Source organism: Leptomonas pyrrhocoris (assembly GCF_001293395.1).
Source record: "Leptomonas pyrrhocoris isolate H10 chromosome Unknown, whole genome shotgun sequence".
Lineage (NCBI taxonomy): Eukaryota > Euglenozoa > Kinetoplastea > Trypanosomatida > Trypanosomatidae > Leptomonas > Leptomonas pyrrhocoris.
The window spans coordinates 213,449-233,117 of record NW_015438358.1 but is presented as its reverse complement, the minus strand read 5'-3'; the positions used below and the strand labels follow the sequence as shown (position 1 = coordinate 233,117).

Here is a 19,669-nt window from a genome sequence, read left to right as displayed (position 1 = left end):
GTGTAATAACAACCAGAAAAAAAGAGGGGTGGCAATGGCCTATTCAACAGCTTTAACAGACTTCAAAAATCACTCATCTAAAAGAACAGAGTTCTTAAACGGTATCCGCGTGCAACGTGGGAACGTCACCTGCGGCGGCAGCAGCTGGCTTGGGGACGTGCGCGCGCAACGCGGACGGCGGCAGAGACTGAAAGACGTCCTGCAAAAAAGGCTTGTAGCCGCTGTTCTCTGGCACGGCCAGGAGTGCTTCGAGGTGACCCAGGACGTTGATCAAAGTGGCCGGCGAGACATCCACGCGTGCCTCAACACTCAGCGGCGTCTCTTCTGCCGCCGCGGATGCCGGCTGTGCTTCACCATCGGCCGAAAGCAGCAGGGAGATGAGGTCCGATTTGCGCATGAGCAGGACGCAGAAGGCTAAGTTATACACATAAACACTGCGGAAGAGTCGGTGGAGGGACTCGACGGAGCTGCGCAGCTGCGGTGAGGCGTACAGGACCATCTGGGCGACGGTCCACACCTTTGGATTGGTGGCACTCAGCACCCCAGGAAGGCTTTTCGCGCGAGCGAGCTGATGGTCCACAATCCAGCTATTCCACGCTGTCGTAGCCGCCGCTGAGTGGGGCACGAAAAAGCTGCGCGGCAGCCCAAGCTCCTTATGCAGTCCGTCAAAAACCTCATGAAGGTGCAATGTGTAGCCGCCCCCCGCATTGCTTGGGCGGGAGTCACCCACATCAGCGGCTGCCGCCGTCGATAAGTTTACCACCGTCGTCGCCGCTTGGATAAAGTCTGTCACGGAGAGTGAGAACGTCTCCATAAGATTCGCCAGCTGTGTAACGTAGCCGGTGAGCAGCAGCCGCAGCGCCTCCTGATGCACCACCGCCGGGAGTGTTTTGTGTCGATTGAACATGTACCGTACCGCAGACTGCCGCTGCACCTCCTCCGCGGCTTCCTCGGAGCTGCATCCGCCGTGGACGGGCTCGCAGCGGGCAGCGTTCAGCACCAGCGTCGGGTAGTTGCCAATTTGGTTCTTTGTCTTCTTGGCCGCGCCGGGTTTCGTCGAGCCATCATGGGCGGCCAAATCCGCCGGCGACTCCTCCACTGCGGCGTCCGGGTCGTCATAAGCGGCACCGCTAAACGTGAGTTGACGCAGCCACCGCGTGAGGAAGTTCTCCGACGGGTGGCCGCCAGCGTCCGCGCCGCTGCTGCCGCCTCCACCGCCGTCTTCCATGTCGATGCCGCCGGCTGCGGGCATGCCGATTTCGTCCTCCAGCAGCGCCATAAACCGCAGGAGATCGTAGGCGGCGGTGTAATCGCCGTTGTCGATCGATAAGCCGAAGAGTTCAATCGCACATTGACTGGCCTGCTCCAGCGAGCCGACGCCGATGCTGTGGTTGCCGTTGCTGCTGTGCGAGCGAGGGGCCAGGGGGTCCGCGCCGCTGCCAGCCACCACCGCTGACGCGCCCGTCAACTCCGCCAGCCGCTGCACAGAAAGCGTCGCTGCAGGCCGGTAGCTGCCCATCATGATCACCCGCACCAGGTGCACCGCCTCGGCGTAGCAGCGGTGCGCCACACACTCGCGGAAGAACGCCGTCGGCGTGCCCAGAAAGTCCAGCACGAGATGCCAACGCGTAAAGTCGAGCTTGCGCACGCAGCCGACAACGACGGCGTAGAACTCCGGGAAGTTGCGCAGGAGGGCAATGACGGCGCGGACGGCGCTGCGTCGGCCCAGTCCGGGCACCGCCGCCGGCGGTGTCTCATTCAGCGCCGTGTGGAGAAAGTAGTCCATGACCGACTCGAAGGTGTCGTTGAGGCGCATGTACTCCAGCCAGAGAAAGAGCGAGCGATCCCACAGAAAGGACGCGACGCGGCCGTCGATTTCAGCCGTCGACACCTGTGATGTGGCCAGCGGTGCGTATTCGGAGGTGGTTCGGCTGGGCGGCTGGGTCGCAGCAAAGTTTCCGCAGCTGGTGGAATTTGGAGAGATCCTCTGAGAAGTCCGCAGCGGCGACCCCGACCTACTGCCACCGTCGCCGCCACCTGGCATGGCTTCGCGCAGCAGCAACGACAGAATGCGGTGGGCGTACAGGACAGGGCGCAGCGCGAGCTGCGGGTGAGCTGCGACGTTGACGCTGAGTGCGCGAGGACCGCGCCGCGCCTGTCGTGGGATGGACGTGTCCGTGCCGGCGCAGAGCATGTAGCCGTCGAAGGGGGATACGCAGAGCGGCAGCAATTCGGTGTCTCTCGCCGGGGTCACCGCCATCCGTCGTACCTCCACCACCGCCGCCCCACCACCACCCGCAGACGCACTGCGCGCTGCACGCCGCGGCAGCAGCTGTGTTGGCTGCTGGACGTGGTACAGCACGATACCTGCCTCTTCCTCGTGGGTGAGCAGCACGGTGCCACGCACAGGAGGCGTGCGGTCAACCCAGCAGCGGTACACAAAGGACGGGCCCGCTGCATTGTCGAACGGCTCCGAAACTGCGTTCAAGAGTGGCAGCTGTCCATCGGATGAAGACGGCTTTGACCGCACTGCCGCTGTCGTTGTGGCGTCTGCGCCGCCGTGTGCTGCGGCGGTAGTCGCCCCGCGGATCCAAACAAGCGAGTGGTCGCCGCGACGATGCAGCAGCAGGCGCAGCTCCATTTGATCCTTTGTCCGCTGCGGGTTCTCGCGGTCATCCTCCTCTTTCCGCATGCACACCGGCGTCACGTGAAGGGGGTTGGCAAGGGCGCCGGAGAGTACCAAGTGCAGCACCGGTGTGAGGGCCACGTAGGCCTTCGCAGGCGTCGCCTCGGTGGAGCTCATCGCTGCGCCCGGCGCGTCCATGAAGGCGTCGTACCGAAACACGCGCACCACCTGATTGCAGTCCACCAACACTACGTAGCCTTCGCTGCGGTGGTCCTGGTGCACACAGGAGAGCCGATACGGCTTGCCTTCCAACGCCACCCGTGCAAGCGCGTGCGACGGAGACACGCTGGACGTGGAAAACACCATCAGCTCGTACGTTTTCGTGTCCGTTCGCAGTGCAGGCACCGCCACGGCGACGTCGCGCAACCACGCCGGATCGGCCACACAGCTGAAGGACATCTCCTCTTGCTTCTTCGACGCCAGTTTCCACGAAAAGCGGTCGCGGTTGAAGATGAGAACACCGCGACGCCCAGCACAGGCGACCCAGCTCCCGTCAGACGACACCGCACCGTAGAGCAGCGGGAACTGGTCGCGAAGGTACTCGTCCGGCAGCAGCACGAGCTCGCGAACGCCCTGCCGCCCCGTCGCCTCGGAGGCCGCAATGAGGTAGAGCGCGTTGTCAGCAAGGAGGGTGAGAGGGGTGTGGCTGCCGCTGGTGGGTCCTACGATGTCCGCCGTCAAGACACGGGAGAGCTGCGTGGAGAAGAAGCACGGCTGGTCCGGCGCCGCCACCCACAGCCGCGTGCCATCCGGCTTCCACGCGACAAAAGAACAGCCCACGGCAGCTTTGCCGGGCCCCGCGGTGCTATCATTGGGGTCAACGCGCCGGGAGCTGAGACCGGCGGCGCCCGGGCTGCGCAGAAGCACCGCACTGGCGGGGCTCGCAAGGTGGTGCGTCACGACCGCACCGCTGTAGTGCACGAGCACCATACCGTGCTTGTAGAAGGCGACGCACAGCAACTCCTCAGACGGGCTCCACTCCATCGCGGAGATCAGCCCGAGGGACTGCGAGGAGGAACAGGAAAAGCGGTCCTGCAACCCACGCAGCCCTTTCCACAGCGGCGTTGCACTGATCGCCAGAGAGCAGCCATCCACACGGCGGCACGAGAGCGCGCCGGCCTGGGTGCACACGGCCAGGAGTAAGTGCCGCATGTTCATGGCCACCTTGTGCGCCGACACAATCGGTGTCACGCAGCCCTTCAGCTGCACTTTGTTGTGGGTGAAGTTGGTGCCGCAGGAGGGCCGACACAGCAACACAGCCCCGCTCGACGAGACAAAGGCGAGCACCTTCCACCGCGACAGAAAAGAGGCGTGGAGGATCGTGCCGGAGAGCTCTCCGTTGTTTGCGCGGCGTTGCTTTGCACCACCGCTGCTGTCCGTCAGGCTGTACGAGGCAGTGTCCGTGACGCCGACGGTGGAGGCCAGGAAACTGCTTGACTTTGCCCCCGCCTCTGCGTCCGCTAGAGTCGTGATGGCATCTGGTGAGTCGCCTACCGTGCCATCCTCCGCACCTGCGCTGCCGTGCTGGGCGCCGCCGGGGACCAATCGCAAGGTGAGCTGCGGCGCAACAACCAGCGTGGGCGAGGCAGCCGGCGAGACGCTGTACGAGCGCTCCTCGCCTGTGCGCACCGCTGCGCCGGGAGGGCAAATGCTGCCCCCAGCGAGGAGGCGTGGTTTGGCGGTGGTTGTCAGGAAAGCCTCGGTAAGCGGCGCCGCCCTCGCAGGGACGACGCTCGTGCTGTCATGGTTGCTGGTGATGAGAGAGGAGGCCGCCTCGCTGCGGAAGCTCGGCTGGCGTGCGTCTGGCTGCGGCTGCGACGGTGATGGAGGATAGTGCCGCTGCAGCGGGTCCACTCGTAGGACAGACGGCGCGGGATGAGCCCCGACAGGCCCTCGCAGAGCCGCCAAAGACGCGATAGAGGAAGGGGTGACGGCCGCGCTGGTGGTGTTCAATGCCGACGCTGCTGCCGTTACGGCTGCGTTGGTCTCCTCCTCGTGCGCCGCCGATGAACTAAAAAAGTGCCCGTTTTCCTGCAGCCCCACGGTGGTCCATTGGTGCAGCACGTCTTGCTGATGCCAGCCCACCACGTACACCACACCCGCCGTGGTGGTGACCAGGAAGGCGTACGGGCCGGCGGCGGCGGCGGCGGTGGTGAGTCCGGCCTCAATGCGAATTTCACTCGAGTAGCACACCCGGGAGGCGGAGTCGGTGTGGTGAAGAAAACAGGCGCTGCGCTGCGTATCCACCCTCTCGAGGAACTCTCCGGCCGTGAGGTTGATGTCGGCTTCGAAGAAAACCACTTGACGTGAGGTAACCACCGCAAGCTGATTGCCTTGACGAGGACGCCAGATCACGAACATGGCGGGATTGTCGTCCAGCGAGGTGCCGGGTACCAGCAGCGACGTCAAATACACCGTCTTCGGTCCCGCCGTCCAGAAGTGGAGGTGCATCTGTGTAACCACCGCGAGAACGCTGTTGTTGGGGCTGACCGCCATGGACTGCACCGTCTCGCCGTCCTCGCAGACGTCATCGCGACGATGCACGTTCACCGCGCCGCTGCACAACTGCATCGGAAAGGGCTGTGGTATGAAATAAAAAGGGGGAATGAAAAAGAAACAGGTTCGCGATATGAGAAGTAGCCCACGCAAAAGGGTAGCAAGAAGAACAAGAAAAAAAAAAGGAAACAACGAAGCTAATTTCTACCGAAGAGATGAAATACAGAAGTGAGCTCAGAATAATAATGTGGCTCCTCTTGTTGTCGCGCAGTCGTCAACCCATCCGTCACCCGTGTCCCGATTTCGTTACTGCCTTGCCCATGGCACAAAGTCTCTCGCCGACAACGACCCCCGACGGCGCGATGGTCGGCAGGAAAAAAAAAGAAAAGAAACGGTTAGTGCTTGTGTGTGTGTGTGTGCGCGCGCGTGATGCACGAAGAGAAACGGAGCGCCGTTGCGTGGGGTGGAGCCTCGCCGTCTTCTCCAGCCTTCTCTCGCTGCTTACGTCAACCGTCTGGATTCTTCACGAAGAAAAAGCAAGAAGGATGGGGGAGGGGGGAGGGGACTGTTAGGAGCGGAAATAAGAATGGCAAAATACGAACGGGCTAAAATGATAAACGGTGGAAGGATTCTAAAAAAGAAAAAGACGTTTCAAAGAGGTACAAGGATCAAACTCACTGCAGCTGAAAGTCCGCGCAGCACGACACCCTTTTTAACGGTCGTTTTCGATGTGCGGGGTGCAGTGAAAGAAAAGAGCGGAGGAAGAGAACGGAAGAAGAAGGGAAACAAAAACAGTTGACCGCAGAATCATGACGAGCTACCGAATTCAAGAACAAATCCTATTCTGCAAAAGGGAATTGTTTGTAGCGCAATGAAGCATGCAGAGCAGGCAGCACATGGAACTTGTCTCGAATCGTTGCCATTGCAAAAAGGATCCAACGTAAAACACACCACTTGACGCACTGCGTTCTTGGCAGCGTTACAGCTCTTTTCGTTGATGTTTGAAGCGCACAACAGGACACAATAATCTACGTATACAGTAGAGACAACAACTGAAGAGCAGAATCCTGACACCGCGTAGGTCAGTTGGGCAACGATGGGCACCAGTGAAGCAAAGAAAAAAGTGCCATCACAAAAGTACACAAAAAAAAGGGTTAAGGAAAACGAGCACAGCGCCGTCCGCAACAGCACCGTCGAAACGGCATTTTCTTCGTTACTGCTCCGCCATTTTCAAGAGGGGGGTGAAGTCGGTGCTGGCGCTGCTGAAGACAGAGCTCATCACTCCCGCCTCGTTGCCATGCAGCGACTGACGCCGCCTGCACCGCGCCTCGTTGATGTCGTCCAACGCCGGCACCCCAAACTTCTTGTGCAAATACGCAAAGACGTCCATCAAAACGTTTGTGATGCCCTCCAACTCCGTCTCATCCGGTAGCTCCGCCTCCGGAGCACTCCAAATGGGTTGCAGGGCCGGCACCAGCTCGCGATACCCCATCGTTACAATGATGTAGAGGATGGAAGTGCAGAGACGCCGCATGGAAACCTTCGTGCAGAGCGGCGCCACAAAAGAAAAGAGAAAAACGCGGCGCACGGCGGTGCTGATCGCCTGCTGGGCCTTTTCCTCCAACCTCCCTGCGCCGGCCAGGGCCTTCAGCGAATTCAACGTGTCGGCCATCGGGAAAAAGCGAACGAAGTCGAAGTTGATGGTGTCGCAGAGCACCAACTCGACGTCCAGCACCGCGCGGCACCACTGCTCCACCTCCGCCTGTGGAGTGCTGGCATCGAGATCAAAGGCGAGCTCGACCAGCCGCACCAGCCGAAAGTGCGCGTGCTCCACCTTGGCGGCGAGGAAGACGCACGTCGTGGCGAGGACGACCTCATTCACCTTGCGCATGCCGTGCACGGCGACAAACTCGTGCCAATAGCACAGCGACGTGAGCAACGCGCTCTCCGCCAGCCGCAGCTTTCGCACGAGGTAGTCGGAGATGACAAAGGCGGCTTGGGAGAGGCGAAGGTAGCGGCTTGTGAAGGAGAGCAGATACGACGGCGCAAAGCTCGTGGATGCGGGTGAGCTGCAGAGAGGGGAAGAAGGATTTGACGACATGGAGAAGGAAGAAGGGAACGGAAAAGAAAAGGACGGAGAAGCGAAACCAGCAATAGTTGCCCTACGGCTGTCTGAAAGTGTATGTGAGAGCGAGAGAGAGCGACAGCCTCAGCTCTTGTCCTTCACTTTTCGTGAGTTTAATTTCAATGAACGCAGCTGCGCTTTTGTTTGCAGCCCGCGTACGCACCAAAGAAGAAAAACAGAAGGGACAAAAAAAAAGGGAGAGTACAGCTGCGCTAAAAGACGAAAAGATATAATAGAAGGGACGGTAGGGCTACGCAACAGATGTAGCACACGACCGCCTTGTGCGTTAGGCCCTCATGAAAATCCGTGCAAACGCTGTCGAGTATTCTCAGAGGCATGTGAGGGCACAATTAGAGTAGAGGAGGGGGGGGTACTTCGACCCGCCGGGTTAGGAGTAGCGCCGCGGAAATCTCATTCGGCCTTAAACAAGAGGCGGAGAGTCATCTTCCAGCACGAAGCTGTCAAAACAAATGCGTTTTCTATTCCGTTTTTCTTTTTTGAAATAAATGACGAAAGAAATAAACCAGTCGCATCGCTTCCTCCGCACCAATCCGGCGCTCTTGAGTTGCCGTTTCACGAGCAAGTCGAAACACGATCAGCGATAATTAGCGGGCAGGGAACAGATGACCCAACGTTTATTGCTTGAGAGCTTCAGCGAGTTAATAAAAACAAAAACGCCTGCTCGCCACATCTCGCCAACTCTCTCGCTTGTCTCGCATTACTCCAAGAAGCATGAATGCAAAACAAAAAGACGAGAAGTGGCGAGACGCAGCACCGGAGAAGCTTACACACGCACGCAGACGCGCACCACGCAGGTGGCCCGAACGCATGGAGTCACCAGACAATTTAGTGGTGCTCCTTGTGGTGGCGGTGGGCAGCCATGACGACCTTGGAGGCCTCCTGGCGCGCCTGCAGCTTCTCCAGAGAGCGGGCGGACAGCTTCACACGCAGCTTGTGGCCGCGGAACTCCGTGCCGTCCTTCTCCTCCGCGAACTTCTTCGCCGCCGCCGCGGAGTCGAGGTAGGCGTACACGAAGTTCTGGCGGTAGATGCGCATGCGCAGCACCTTCACGCCAGCGAACAGCTCCATCGCCTGCTTCTTCGTCGTGCTCGGGCGGAAGATCGGGCTCACAAACACGCACGCCGAGTTCTCGTGGGCGTCCGCGCGCGGGCTCGTCTTCGCCGGCACCACCAGCACCGTCTGGCCGAGCACCTCCTTCTCGTTGAACAGGTCGATGGCCTTCTTCACGGCGGCGGAGTTGTCGAAGAACACGATCGCGTAGCGGTGGCGGCGCAGCTGCACCTTGGTCACGTTGCCGGCAGCGGAGAACACCGCCTTAGCGTCCGCGACGGAGCCGGTGCCCCAGTTCTTCACGTACACGCCGTTGGACGCGCCAGCGGCGGCCTTGGGGGCGGCGGCGGGCTTCGGCACGGCGGCAGCCTTCGGCGCAGGCGCCTTCGCAGCCGGCTTGGGGGCGGCGGCCTTGGCGGCGGGCTTCGGGGCAGCCTTCGCGGCGGGCTTGGCGGGCTTGGCGGCGGCCTTGGCGGGCATGTTTGCGAAGATGACGCGTGAAGAGGTACGATTTTATTACTCGAAGGTCGAGGTGGTTGCTGAGAGCTGAAAGCTGTGGATGCGTGCAGGTTGTTTGAAAATGAAGAGGAAAAAGGCGGTGTGTGTGGTGGGTTGTCCAAAGAGACGTTCCAGCGTCGAGTAAAAGAGAAGATGTCGCGAACAACAATAACTGTTGCACACAATAATCCGGCATTTCACGTGTCAGCGCGCATCCTCGCTGCCCTTTCCGCAGCGTCGCAAAGCCCTCCTCCGTGCATTCAGTTCGGCACGCAACAGAAGTGTGTCCGCTGCCCCCTCGCGAGAAACAGAAGACGCAGAGAGACGAAGAAAGAAAAAAAAAAGAAAAGAAACCGGCGCAACACGTTTTACCTCGTTGCGAGAGATTCGCGCAGAAACTCCCGCGAAACTTCACATTACTGCTTCGTTCGTATTTCCTGTGCTTTTGTGCTGGAGGTGCAGTGCACCCAACATTCTTTTTGTTTTAGTTGCCGGTTAAATCACTGCTCACTCTGTCACTCACCTCCCGTTGATTTCCACACACCGCTAAACAAAACAAAGAGGGGACGCTCAAAAGTGCGGAGTGAGAAGGGGTTGCGGACAGCGTCTGTCGTCCTTATCGCTCGACAGCTTCAGCGTTTTTGAAGAAACAGGAAATTTATTTTAGCACGCCACTCATCTCGCCGTTTTCTTTCTTGATGAGCCTTCTCGCTGAAAGTCTCTTCTCTTTCCGAAAGAAACCCGAACATCGCCGTGCCTTCAACTATCTCACGACCCACCCTCACCAACACCGTTCTCGAAAACAAAACTGTGGAATGTGTGGAGTTCGCGAAAAGAAAATGGAGGCGGCAAGCTAGTGGCCTTTTCAGGGCTCAGCAGAAAACAAAAAGACGAGAAGTGGCGAGACGCAGCACCGGAGAAGCTTACACACGCACGCAGACGCGCACCACGCAGGTGGCCCGAACGCATGGAGTCACCAGACAATTTAGTGGTGCTCCTTGTGGTGGCGGTGGGCAGCCATGACGACCTTGGAGGCCTCCTGGCGCGCCTGCAGCTTCTCCAGAGAGCGGGCGGACAGCTTCACACGCAGCTTGTGGCCGCGGAACTCCGTGCCGTCCTTCTCCTCCGCGAACTTCTTCGCCGCCGCCGCGGAGTCGAGGTAGGCGTACACGAAGTTCTGGCGGTAGATGCGCATGCGCAGCACCTTCACGCCAGCGAACAGCTCCATCGCCTGCTTCTTCGTCGTGCTCGGGCGGAAGATCGGGCTCACAAACACGCACGCCGAGTTCTCGTGGGCGTCCGCGCGCGGGCTCGTCTTCGCCGGCACCACCAGCACCGTCTGGCCGAGCACCTCCTTCTCGTTGAACAGGTCGATGGCCTTCTTCACGGCGGCGGAGTTGTCGAAGAACACGATCGCGTAGCGGTGGCGGCGCAGCTGCACCTTGGTCACGTTGCCGGCAGCGGAGAACACCGCCTTAGCGTCCGCGACGGAGCCGGTGCCCCAGTTCTTCACGTACACGCCGTTGGACGCGCCAGCGGCGGCCTTGGGGGCGGCGGCGGGCTTCGGCACGGCGGCAGCCTTCGGCGCAGGCGCCTTCGCAGCCGGCTTGGGGGCGGCGGCCTTGGCGGCGGGCTTCGGGGCAGCCTTCGCGGCGGGCTTGGCGGGCTTGGCGGCGGCCTTGGCGGGCATGTTTGCGAAGATGACGCGTGAAGAGGTACGATTTTATTACTCGAAGGTCGAGGTGGTTGCTGAGAGCTGAAAGCTGTGGATGCGTGCAGGTTGTTTGAAATTGATGAGGAAAAAGGCAGGGGTGTTAGAGGAGAAGAGTGCAGAATTGGGTACTTTGTTGATGTCTTTGTGCGTGCGTGGCCAAAGGCGTTTTGTCCAGCGTTTCCTCAACGTCAGCGTCGACCGCAGTACACAGCAGCGCCGTGTTTGTACAACACCTTTTACAGTTCTTATTCGTCTCTCTCTCTTCTTGTTGTTGTGTGTGTGAAGGCCGAGGTGGCTTTGATGACGCAAGATTGCCGACGTCCCTCAGCTACGACACTCTAATCCACAAACTCACTATCTTAACGGCAGGGTGCACAATAATGAGCTGAGCAGCACCCCACAACAACCGCATACGGCATGTCGGCGGTGGCACTGTGAGGGCACCACTCCACCCATGAGTAAAAGTGAACCGTCGGGTCCAGCCCTTCACGCTGCCACAGTGCCTGCTCTGATCCGCCAACCATTCCCCGATAAAGCGTGTGCGGATGCAGGAAAGCAGTCGTGAAGGGAAGGGCAGAAGAGCACGACTCCCCCGCTGCGGTCTGTGGATGGTGGTGCACACACGCATAAGAAAACGAACGCCCTGAGATGCCAAGCAGCTTTATGACGCACTCCCGCGCTCCCCAGTGCTGCGCCAGCACAAGAGACGTGTACGCTTCTCGCTCGCTGGTGCACATGCGCGGTAAGAGACGCCACCAGTCACGCCGTCGCGACTGCGCGTCCACAACATCACTTCCCACATGCAATGCGTTGCGAAAGTCGGTCGTGTCGGTGTTTATGGTCTGCTCGGGCCAGTTCTTTTCAGCGGCGCGCAGCGATGTCGATACAGCAGAAGCGCTCGCATCGGTGACGCACTGCGGCATCCATCGCCGCCCGAGCTGCGGAAAGCGACGTCGCACGCGGTGCACCTCCGCCACCGGACACACGTCAATCGCGCATACAATTCTGCCGCCATTGTGTACGTTGCTTTCTTGAGAGACGCTGCTGGCGCACGCATCACCTCGCGCAACGTCGGAGCGGGGCGGAGTAGTGCTGCCGGAAGAAGCCGAACACGCATCGGGTGCCCACGCCACCGCAGCTGCCACGCAGTCCTCGTGGGAGAGGCTGAGTTCACATCCATGAAGAGCGCGGGCGCTTCGCCGACTTCCGGTAAACACAACTCTGCCTCTCTCCCCGTGCGCTTCGTCGCTCTTGACACGAAGCGTCTCAATAGCGCTCGACGCGGCTACGCGAGAGAGTACAAATGGCAGCTGATGCCGCAGGTGGAGGCCTTCAGCGGCGCGACAAAACAAAGCCCCTTCCGCCGAATCGAAACCGTCGAGAGCGGTGGAGCAGAGCGTCCGCAGCGGCGGTGCGCGATGGCGCGGGGTAGTGAGTCGGCTGACGACCGCAGTAGCACCTCGGAAAGGGAACTGGGGCAGTGCATGTGCTCGGTGGATCACTTGCGTGGTGCTCTTCTTGCGGAGAGCACGCATGTTCAATGAAGAATAATAATAATGCTTGAGAGCAGATCGTGGTGTATTGCGTGCAGAGGAGTTTCACGGTGAAGGACACCTTGTTTGTGAGCCTTCAATAATCTGTAAAGGATTCTGAATCATTCATTTTCTTTTCTTTACACTTTTCATCCATCAAACGACCTTTTGAGAATGCGAAATGATCGTGCGGAGGCAGAGATAGAAAAAAAAAAAGGAGGTACACATGAGCACGGAGTACGGATACCGTCTTCATCGTGCGCGAGAGCAGCAAGCGGTAACGCGGCGCGTAAAGCGACGGGAGGAAACGTGTGTTGTTCGTGGTCCCTCATGAACGTACGTTTGCATTGCAACGTGTGTCTTCCTAGAGCCACTGCTGTTGATGTTGTTAACGTTCTTTATAATAATTAGTATTATCATCAGAATAATAATACATCGGCAGTGCTACGCGACAGCACGAAAGCGTGAAACAGAGTTCAACAAGAACAAGAAAAGAACGTTGAACAGCAACAACGAGGAGAGAGTGTGTCCTATGTACATCATCGTTGAAGTCACGAGTCCTCAAAGGTGCAGCATCGGCACAGAGGGCCCTAAGCACAGAAAGCACCACGCAGGAAAGCAAAAATAGTAGACCTCTCCGCAGCACCCACTTCACCAAAAATACTCTCAGCTGCGGCCGTCCTTCTCTGCTAGTCCTTTGTGGGCAGAGAGGCGCGGCGGGCCTCCCACTGCTCAAAGCGTTGCCATACGCTTTCACGCTCATGGCCAGAGCTGCGACGACACTGCTGCGCCTTCAGCTGACTCGCAACGTGACCCACCGCCGTGCGCACATTGCGCTCCATCCGCAGCGTCGTGCGATCTGTCATCTGTCCACTTGAATACGAGGCGGGGAGCGTCTCGTCCATCTCGTTCTCCGCGGGAAGAGCAGGACCCATCGTAGCAGTCGCTGGAGCTGCGTGAACCTCTACGCTACTGGATGGCACGTTTGTCTTGACTGCGCCCAAGTCGTAGAGGACGTGCTCAATCTCCGACTCCATTTCCCTTAGAACAGCATCGTCGGACTGTAGCAGCTCCGCGAGAGCAGAGGGCGCGGTGCCGGCGGACGGGGGCGCCGCTACCACCACTACGTCGTTGCCGTCGTCACCGTTGCGGCTGCGAATGCTGCTGCGGCGCTGCGTCAAGATGTCTGCACAGGCGGTGGTGCTACCGGCGTCCTCCAGCACCTTCACCGCCGCCGCAACATCTACCGCCAATTGCTCCGGCGCTGCGGCGCCGCCCTCCCCCTCCTCCTCTTCCTCGATGACAGCCTCTTGTGTTGCACGGGTCACCGCGATGTGATGCTCATACGCGTGTCGATGTGCCGGCTCGCTCGCGGAGAGCCTTTCATGGGCAGTGCGAAACACGTCCTCCACGTCCCATCGCGCGTCCTGCTCCATTTTTTCTACTTCCTCCCGCGCGACGTCTTCCGCGGACTCGAGAGCGGCGCGGTTGTCACGGTCTCTACGACGGCACTGCGTCAACTCCTCCAACTCGCGGGCTCGGCGCTGCTCAAACTGCCGTGTAAGACGATCGCGCACCACCTTTTGGCCGTCCCGCTGCTCCGTCAGCACCTTCACGCACTGCGTCAGGTGTGCCCGCTTCTCCTCGCGGATGGCAGCACGCTCCGCCGCCTCCGCGTCCTCACCGCCGCGCCCCCACGCTTCCACCACCCGGCGCTCCTCCGGGAAGACCGGGCGTTCATCCAGGTAGGTCAGCGCCGGCAGGTGAAGAATCATGTTGCGCCGGTAGCTGCGCAGGCGGTGGGCGAGGCCGTTACCCTGCATGTAGACAACGCTTACCAGCGGGAGACGCTGGAAGAAGTGCACGAGCGCCAAGGCGTCCTCGCTGCTGCCCTTTGCCGGTAAGGGGACGGCCGCTGCAATGGCGGCTTGTGCAGCGCCAGCCACCTGCGTCGAGTCCATCACCTCCCTTCCGTCTGCCGGGTCGATGATGTGGATGTCGTCATCGGCGCTGCGGGTCGCAGGAAAGGAATCCGGTGCAGCGGCATCAGCGGGCGACTCCATCGGTGCCGCGCACGTCTCGATGCGATTGAAGGAGAGGTCCACACTGGTCAGCGACCCGGCCAGCTGCCACAGCTCCTCGCACACCTCCAGAGAGGTGAGTTGGTTGTGCGACGCCTGGAGTGTTTCCAAGAAAGGACACGCCGCAGCAATGCCGCGGAGAGAGGTCAAGTAATTGTGCGAGACGTTCAGCACGCGTAAGCCGTTCAGGGTGGCCGTCAACGACGTGAGCGAGCGAATGAAATTGTTCTGCACAAAGAGGGAGACAAGCGCCTCCTTCTGCGCTTCGAGACCGCCCAGCTCCGACAACGCGTTCTGCTCCAACCACAGCACCTTCACATCGCGGTAGGGCGCCAGATTTTGGATGGCGGTGAAGCCTTTGCAGTGGAGAAAGAGCTGATCGTTGAGGTGCGGCGCCGCGTAGCCGCCGTTGGCTTTGCAGGAGGCTACAATGACCTCCTTCGTCATTTCTGCCATGACTGTGGCGAGTAGGCGCCGCCTTTCTTGCTTTTCTTTTTTAAACTATTTGAAGCGCTCAAAGCAAGACTAGAGTTGTAAATAGTTTCGTTTCCCTCGCGTATTCCTTGGGAGTAGTTCAAAGGTGAACACTTGAGAAGGCAGCAGGTTGCTTCTATGCGGATGAACGACAGCCGGCAGGGGATAAAGGCGTAGATGCTCAAGTGCCCGTTGGTGGCGATTAGTTGATCCTCAAATACATAGGCATGTAAGCGTGTTAGCGTGTGTGTGTGTGTGTTGGATCCGAGAGACGAAGGGAGTGGATGCAAAATCCAGAGATGGAGATTTAAAGGTAGTGGAGGAGACAAGCACACAAAACGCCCATTGCATGTTTGTTTCTGCTGGTGTTTGGCAGCCATTAAGAGGAGCGACTTTCATTTCCACAGGCCCTACCCATGTCCGGTGCCCCGTTTCAGAGCAGTTTTGCTCTCTGCAGAGCTCGAAGTCGCACGAGGAAAAAAGAGAGCAGATGAATCTGCTGGGCACTCGGCGATTCGCTTTCGCTGCCCCACAGCACCCCGCGCAGCTCCCGCTGCTAGAATAGGCGGCGCCTGTCAGAAGAACGTAAAGCTCGTGCCTCGCACTCCATCCTCACGTAAGTACGCCTTCATTCGCGACGCATCTGGGGCAAACGAGCGGCAGTATTTTCCTTTTTCCTTTCGGTTTGTTTGCTGCGTTAGAAGCTCTTGTTTGATGCAAAACAAAAACAAAACAGGTGATAACGGATGAGAAGACCTTCTTGAAGCCTTCAAACAAAAACAAAAACAAACGCGGCAAGAAAGAGGGAGACACACAGGAAACGAGGAGAGATCCATACACACGACGAGCAAAAGCATCGCCACTACCACATCAACAAGACTGCGCCACAGAACAAGAGTAGAGAAAAAAAAACACTGCGCGTCACACCGCAAAGCAAAGATAAAGAAAAGGTCAAGAAAACGAACCAGCCAGAGAGAGAAAGAAGAATCAACGACGCCACGGCCACGGTGCCGAGCACTACAAGAAGCCGGGACGCCGAGCACGACAGGTTATGTTGCACGTGAGACTATGTAAAAGCACACGAAGCGTATCGTTGGCGCGTGTGCGCGTTCCTGTTTTGTTGTTCTCTCTCCTTCGCGGGGTCCACTTCTCGCCTGCCCCTCTCTCCGTGCGTTGACAACGGCACCAGAAGCGTACATATATGTATATAAGGTGCATAACAGAGACAACAGCGCCATCTATCAGACTCAAAGTGCAGCCCACTGCATAAGCCTCTACGCACCGACAACTGAGAAAAAGCGCTCTCTCTTTTCCTTTTAAATACATTACAAGGCAGGCCAGTATCACCTCCTTCTTTTTCCCGAGTGAACACGCACCCTCGTCGACGACAATCCGCCGACCGTTTAAAGAAGGAATGAGCACCAAAAGAAAAGCTGAAGCATACAACCCGAGAACGGACAACAACCAACCAAGAAGAAAAAAAGGGGAAATTGCATTGAACGTCCACGAAAACACGCAAAGAGTGAAAAACAGGACGAAAACGAGAAAACACCAACGAAAGGGGTACCACCGAAGTCAACGTGCAAAAAAGGGCCCACCCAAAAGCGCCGTCAAAACGAACGACGGCACTTCTTCTTCATTCTCCTTCTACGACACATTGAGGCACTCAAAGGCTGCCGGGAGACATCGTGTACGCCTGCTGGTCCATATCGCTTGTCATTTGTGCTACCTGCTGCACACGATCAAACACGCCATCCAGCATCGCGTGCAGATCCGCGTAGCTCACGACAAGGACGGTGTTGCCGCTGTCCGTGCCAATGAGTTGGATTGTTTCGTCCGAGCCGATGTCGAGCTTGTTGAGGCAGTGGTACACGTGACCCCAGTCCACATTCACGCGGTTCTGCTCGTCCACTTGGTTGAACAAAAACTGGTTGAAGAGGCGCAGCGCGTAGCGCTGATTCTCCGAGGTGTATTCGTGCACCTCCGCCGGCGACTCTAGCGCGAAGCTCAGCTTAATGAGCAGCCGCATCAGCCGGCCGTTATGCATCTCCTTCTGGCACTGCGCCATCAAGAAGTCGGTGTGGCCCTCCTGATGACCCACCTCCATTGACATGCGCTCCCCTAGGGCGTGGCACAGTTGCGCTGAGTCCGCGTGCCCCTCCAAGCAGGTCTTGATGAGCTCCCAGAAGCTCTGCGAGAAGCCCGGCAGCGGCTGCTTGTTCGCGAAGTTCTCCACCTTCACGTTGAGGTTGCGCGAGGCGAGCTGGAAAAGAATGAAGCCGAGCGCCTGGATGTCTTGCTTCATGAGAATGTGCTGCTGCCCGGCCGTGCCGCGCGGCTCCAGCAGATCCGTCAGGCCGAGCCCGGTGAAGAAGAAGCGCCCCGCCGTCTCCACGTAAATAATCTTCGACCAGTGCAGCCCGCGCAGCGGGATTAACGTCTCGTGGAAAGAGCGAAGAAGGCCCACGAGCTGGCACGTAAAGGACCACAGCAGCCCCTCGGTTGCGCGGCGGCCCTCGGTGAAGAAGGCCTCCTGAAGACCCTTTGCCCCGGCGATGTAGCGATACTCCATAATCACATCGGTGCTCCCCATCACAAACTCCTCCGTGGCGAAGAGGTTCGTCAGCGGCACGAGGTTCGGGTGGCGGTACTGCCGCAGCGCCTCCTTCACCGCCACACACTCCTCCTCCTTCACCGGCACGTTGACGAGGCGGCGAAGCAGGATATCTTTGCCGGTGTAGCGGGCACTCGTCTGGTACACCTGCATGCGCACCTTCGGCACCATGACGCTCGGCTTCGGCTCCGCCTCGAGGTTGTAGATGGTGGTGTACATGGAGAACTTCGACGACGTGACGTGCGTGACGGGGCGGCGCGGTCGCACGGAATGCGGCGTCGTGAGGGCGTTGCGCACCGACGGCGACATGAAGAGGCTGCTGATGGGGGTGTAGGGCGTGGCCGGAAACGGGTCGGCCGCCATGGACAGACTGCCGTTGGTGCGGTACACATCCATGTGGTGTTGGGGGCTGTAGATGCTATGAGGAGAAGGAAACGTCGGCGACATCATCTGGCCGCCGTTGGGCATGCCGGGGATATTTCCTGTAATGGGATTCATCATTTAGTCCTCTAGTTCTCGCTCCGTCTGCTTGATGCTTTTCTCCCTCGTTTGTGTCAACGTGTGTGTATGTAAAATAGAAGAAAATAAACCTATCGCGAGCTCCTGCCGTGGTGACGCGCCCACTGTCTCTCTCTCTCTCTCTCTCGCGTATCTTCTCTAAGCTGGTGAAAAAAGGAAAGGAAAGGAAAACGCGCAGGAGTTGCTGGGTCACCTCGACACGGCCAACGCCCTCCACAACCTCACACTTTGCCTTCTCTTTTTCGCCTTCTTCTTCAGCGGCAAAGCACAAAACGCTGCACGCCGGGTGCAGGTGTGCGTTGCAGGCGAATAAAACGAAACCACGCAGGCACAGATACGTACGGGACAGACGCTCTCACACACACACTCACACACAGCCGCGTGTGTTCCCAATAATAACGTCTATTTTTTTTCCCTAGCAGGCTGCAAATTTCAGTGTAACGTCATTTACGCAGAAGAAACAAAAGAAATGAAGTAGGGAGGTGATCGGATTCAAGATTCGAAAGCAAGATGAAGGAGAAGGGAAGGGGGGGGGGAGGGGCTGAAATAGACGTGAACAATCGGCTTGTTTTGTGAGCATGCACACACACACACACACAAAGCAGAAGCGTCTATCAACACGTTTAGGAATGCAGGTCTGCCCAAACGCTGGCTTTTCCAATGTATTTTGCAGCAGCGCCACACCGCATAAGCTCAAGGAGAAAAAATGATTTCATTCATCTCCACCGCAAACCCATTGCCGCTGTCATCCACTTTTTCGATTTCTCTTTTCTTTTAGTGTGTACACACCTCTTATGCGCCGGCAGAAGCAAGCCGCCGCACACCACGTCAGCATTAGCAGCATCAAACGTAGCGAAAGAGAAGAAAGCGTCAAAGAGACAACGTTGACCACATCGATGAAAGCAAAACAACAAAAAAGCTGTCGTCGCAAGAACAGAAGAGTACTTCTGCTTCTACTTGGGCGGCTTCTTCCCACCTGCAGGTGCCTTGTCCCTGTGCGCATGCGCACTGCGGCCACCCGACCCTTTGTGACGCTTCGACGCCGGAAGTGCCGTCAACGCGCTATCTGTCAGGCGCACGTTCTTCACACTTGCGCCACGCACGAAGCACTCGCGCGCCTTCCAGAACGCATCACCGGACGCACCGGTACGCGTGCACTGCTTAATGACGATGTTCATCGCTCTGTCGGTGCGCATCACGATGCCGTTGACGGTCTCGCCGTCGGCGAGTTCGATGGAAACCTCCTTGCCGCGACAGTTGCGCAGAATCTCGATGGGTGTGATGGGCCTTCGCGGAGAGCTCATCGTTTGAGGAGTATAGATGAATGCCTTCAATAGCAAAACTTTATCATCGATAACTATTTCGAAAAAAAAGGAACTGCAGGGAACCCGCAGTTGCTGTAATAAGCGGTCTTTGAGTGAATGGGGGCAAACAGCTCTGTTTTTACGTACGGAAATTGAAGTGCTGCTGCGTCTCTTGACAACCAGCGCACCGTGCACAGTACAACAAACTTGTGTCCACAGCCCAAGGTAGCGTAGCATCGGCGAAAAAGGCCAACGCACCGTGAAAAGAAAAAAAGAAAAGTTTGCAAAAGGCAAAAGAGATTGAGGGAAGGCACACATTGCGACAACGCAAATCTTCGATGCACAGAGCATCATGTCGAGACTCACGCGACGAGCCTTCTCACATGCTCCAAGAGTTGCACTGTTGTGCTGCTTCACAAGTTCGACTGAAAAAAAAATGACGTCTGTGGATGAGGAAGGCGGTGGAAAGAATTTTTAAAAAAGAAGAGAGAGAGAGAGATTAATTACGCTTCTGTTGGATGATTCTTTTTGGCAGTTTCCCGTCGTTGAGTACAG

At 58.2% G+C, this 19,669-nt stretch overlaps 8 protein-coding genes across 9 annotated transcripts; all 8 read right to left on the bottom strand.

The window, feature by feature from the left end:
• Window positions 1–94: 94 nt before the first annotated feature.
• ABB37_01117 (hypothetical protein) lies at window positions 95–5,892 on the bottom strand (the record flags this gene model as incomplete). Its single annotated transcript, XM_015797503.1, has 1 exon — window positions 95–5,892. Exon 1 carries the CDS (start codon window positions 5,255–5,257, stop codon window positions 95–97), a length of 5,163 nt encoding a protein of 1,720 aa, XP_015663023.1. The 5' UTR covers window positions 5,258–5,892.
• Window positions 5,893–6,395: 503 nt separating this feature from the next.
• Window positions 6,396–7,446, bottom strand: ABB37_01116 (putative cyclin 9; the record flags this gene model as incomplete). The annotated part of the gene is made up of 1 exon (XM_015797502.1): window positions 6,396–7,446. The coding sequence occupies exon 1, from the start codon at window positions 7,281–7,283 to the stop codon at window positions 6,396–6,398; it is 888 nt and encodes a 295-aa protein (XP_015663022.1). The 5' UTR covers window positions 7,284–7,446.
• A 707-nt stretch (window positions 7,447–8,153) lies between these two features.
• On the bottom strand, window positions 8,154–8,933 carry ABB37_01115 (putative RNA binding protein; the record flags this gene model as incomplete). The annotated part of the gene is made up of 1 exon (XM_015797501.1): window positions 8,154–8,933. Exon 1 carries the CDS (start codon window positions 8,856–8,858, stop codon window positions 8,154–8,156), a length of 705 nt encoding a protein of 234 aa, XP_015663021.1. The 5' UTR covers window positions 8,859–8,933.
• A 928-nt stretch (window positions 8,934–9,861) lies between these two features.
• On the bottom strand, window positions 9,862–10,641 carry ABB37_01114 (putative RNA binding protein; the record flags this gene model as incomplete). Its single annotated transcript, XM_015797500.1, has 1 exon — window positions 9,862–10,641. The coding sequence occupies exon 1, from the start codon at window positions 10,564–10,566 to the stop codon at window positions 9,862–9,864; it is 705 nt and encodes a 234-aa protein (XP_015663020.1). The 5' UTR covers window positions 10,567–10,641.
• A 308-nt stretch (window positions 10,642–10,949) lies between these two features.
• On the bottom strand, window positions 10,950–12,289 carry ABB37_01113 (hypothetical protein; the record flags this gene model as incomplete). The annotated part of the gene is made up of 1 exon (XM_015797499.1): window positions 10,950–12,289. Exon 1 carries the CDS (start codon window positions 12,123–12,125, stop codon window positions 10,950–10,952), a length of 1,176 nt encoding a protein of 391 aa, XP_015663019.1. The 5' UTR covers window positions 12,126–12,289.
• A 522-nt stretch (window positions 12,290–12,811) lies between these two features.
• On the bottom strand, window positions 12,812–14,891 carry ABB37_01112 (hypothetical protein; the record flags this gene model as incomplete). 2 transcript variants are annotated; one of them, XM_015797497.1, is made up of 1 exon in its annotated part: window positions 12,812–14,891. In XM_015797497.1, exon 1 carries the CDS (start codon window positions 14,657–14,659, stop codon window positions 12,812–12,814), a length of 1,848 nt encoding a protein of 615 aa, XP_015663017.1. In that variant the 5' UTR covers window positions 14,660–14,891. The 2 variants fall into 2 exon arrangements, with proteins under 2 accessions (XP_015663017.1, XP_015663018.1); XM_015797498.1 differs by having other exon boundaries at window positions 12,812–14,859.
• Window positions 14,892–16,343: 1,452 nt separating this feature from the next.
• Window positions 16,344–18,235, bottom strand: ABB37_01111 (hypothetical protein; the record flags this gene model as incomplete). The annotated part of the gene is made up of 1 exon (XM_015797496.1): window positions 16,344–18,235. Exon 1 carries the CDS (start codon window positions 17,790–17,792, stop codon window positions 16,344–16,346), a length of 1,449 nt encoding a protein of 482 aa, XP_015663016.1. The 5' UTR covers window positions 17,793–18,235.
• Window positions 18,236–18,763: 528 nt separating this feature from the next.
• On the bottom strand, window positions 18,764–19,322 carry ABB37_01110 (U6 snRNA-associated Sm-like protein LSm4p; the record flags this gene model as incomplete). Its single annotated transcript, XM_015797495.1, has 1 exon — window positions 18,764–19,322. Exon 1 carries the CDS (start codon window positions 19,112–19,114, stop codon window positions 18,764–18,766), a length of 351 nt encoding a protein of 116 aa, XP_015663015.1. The 5' UTR covers window positions 19,115–19,322.
• Window positions 19,323–19,669: the final 347 nt, after the last annotated feature.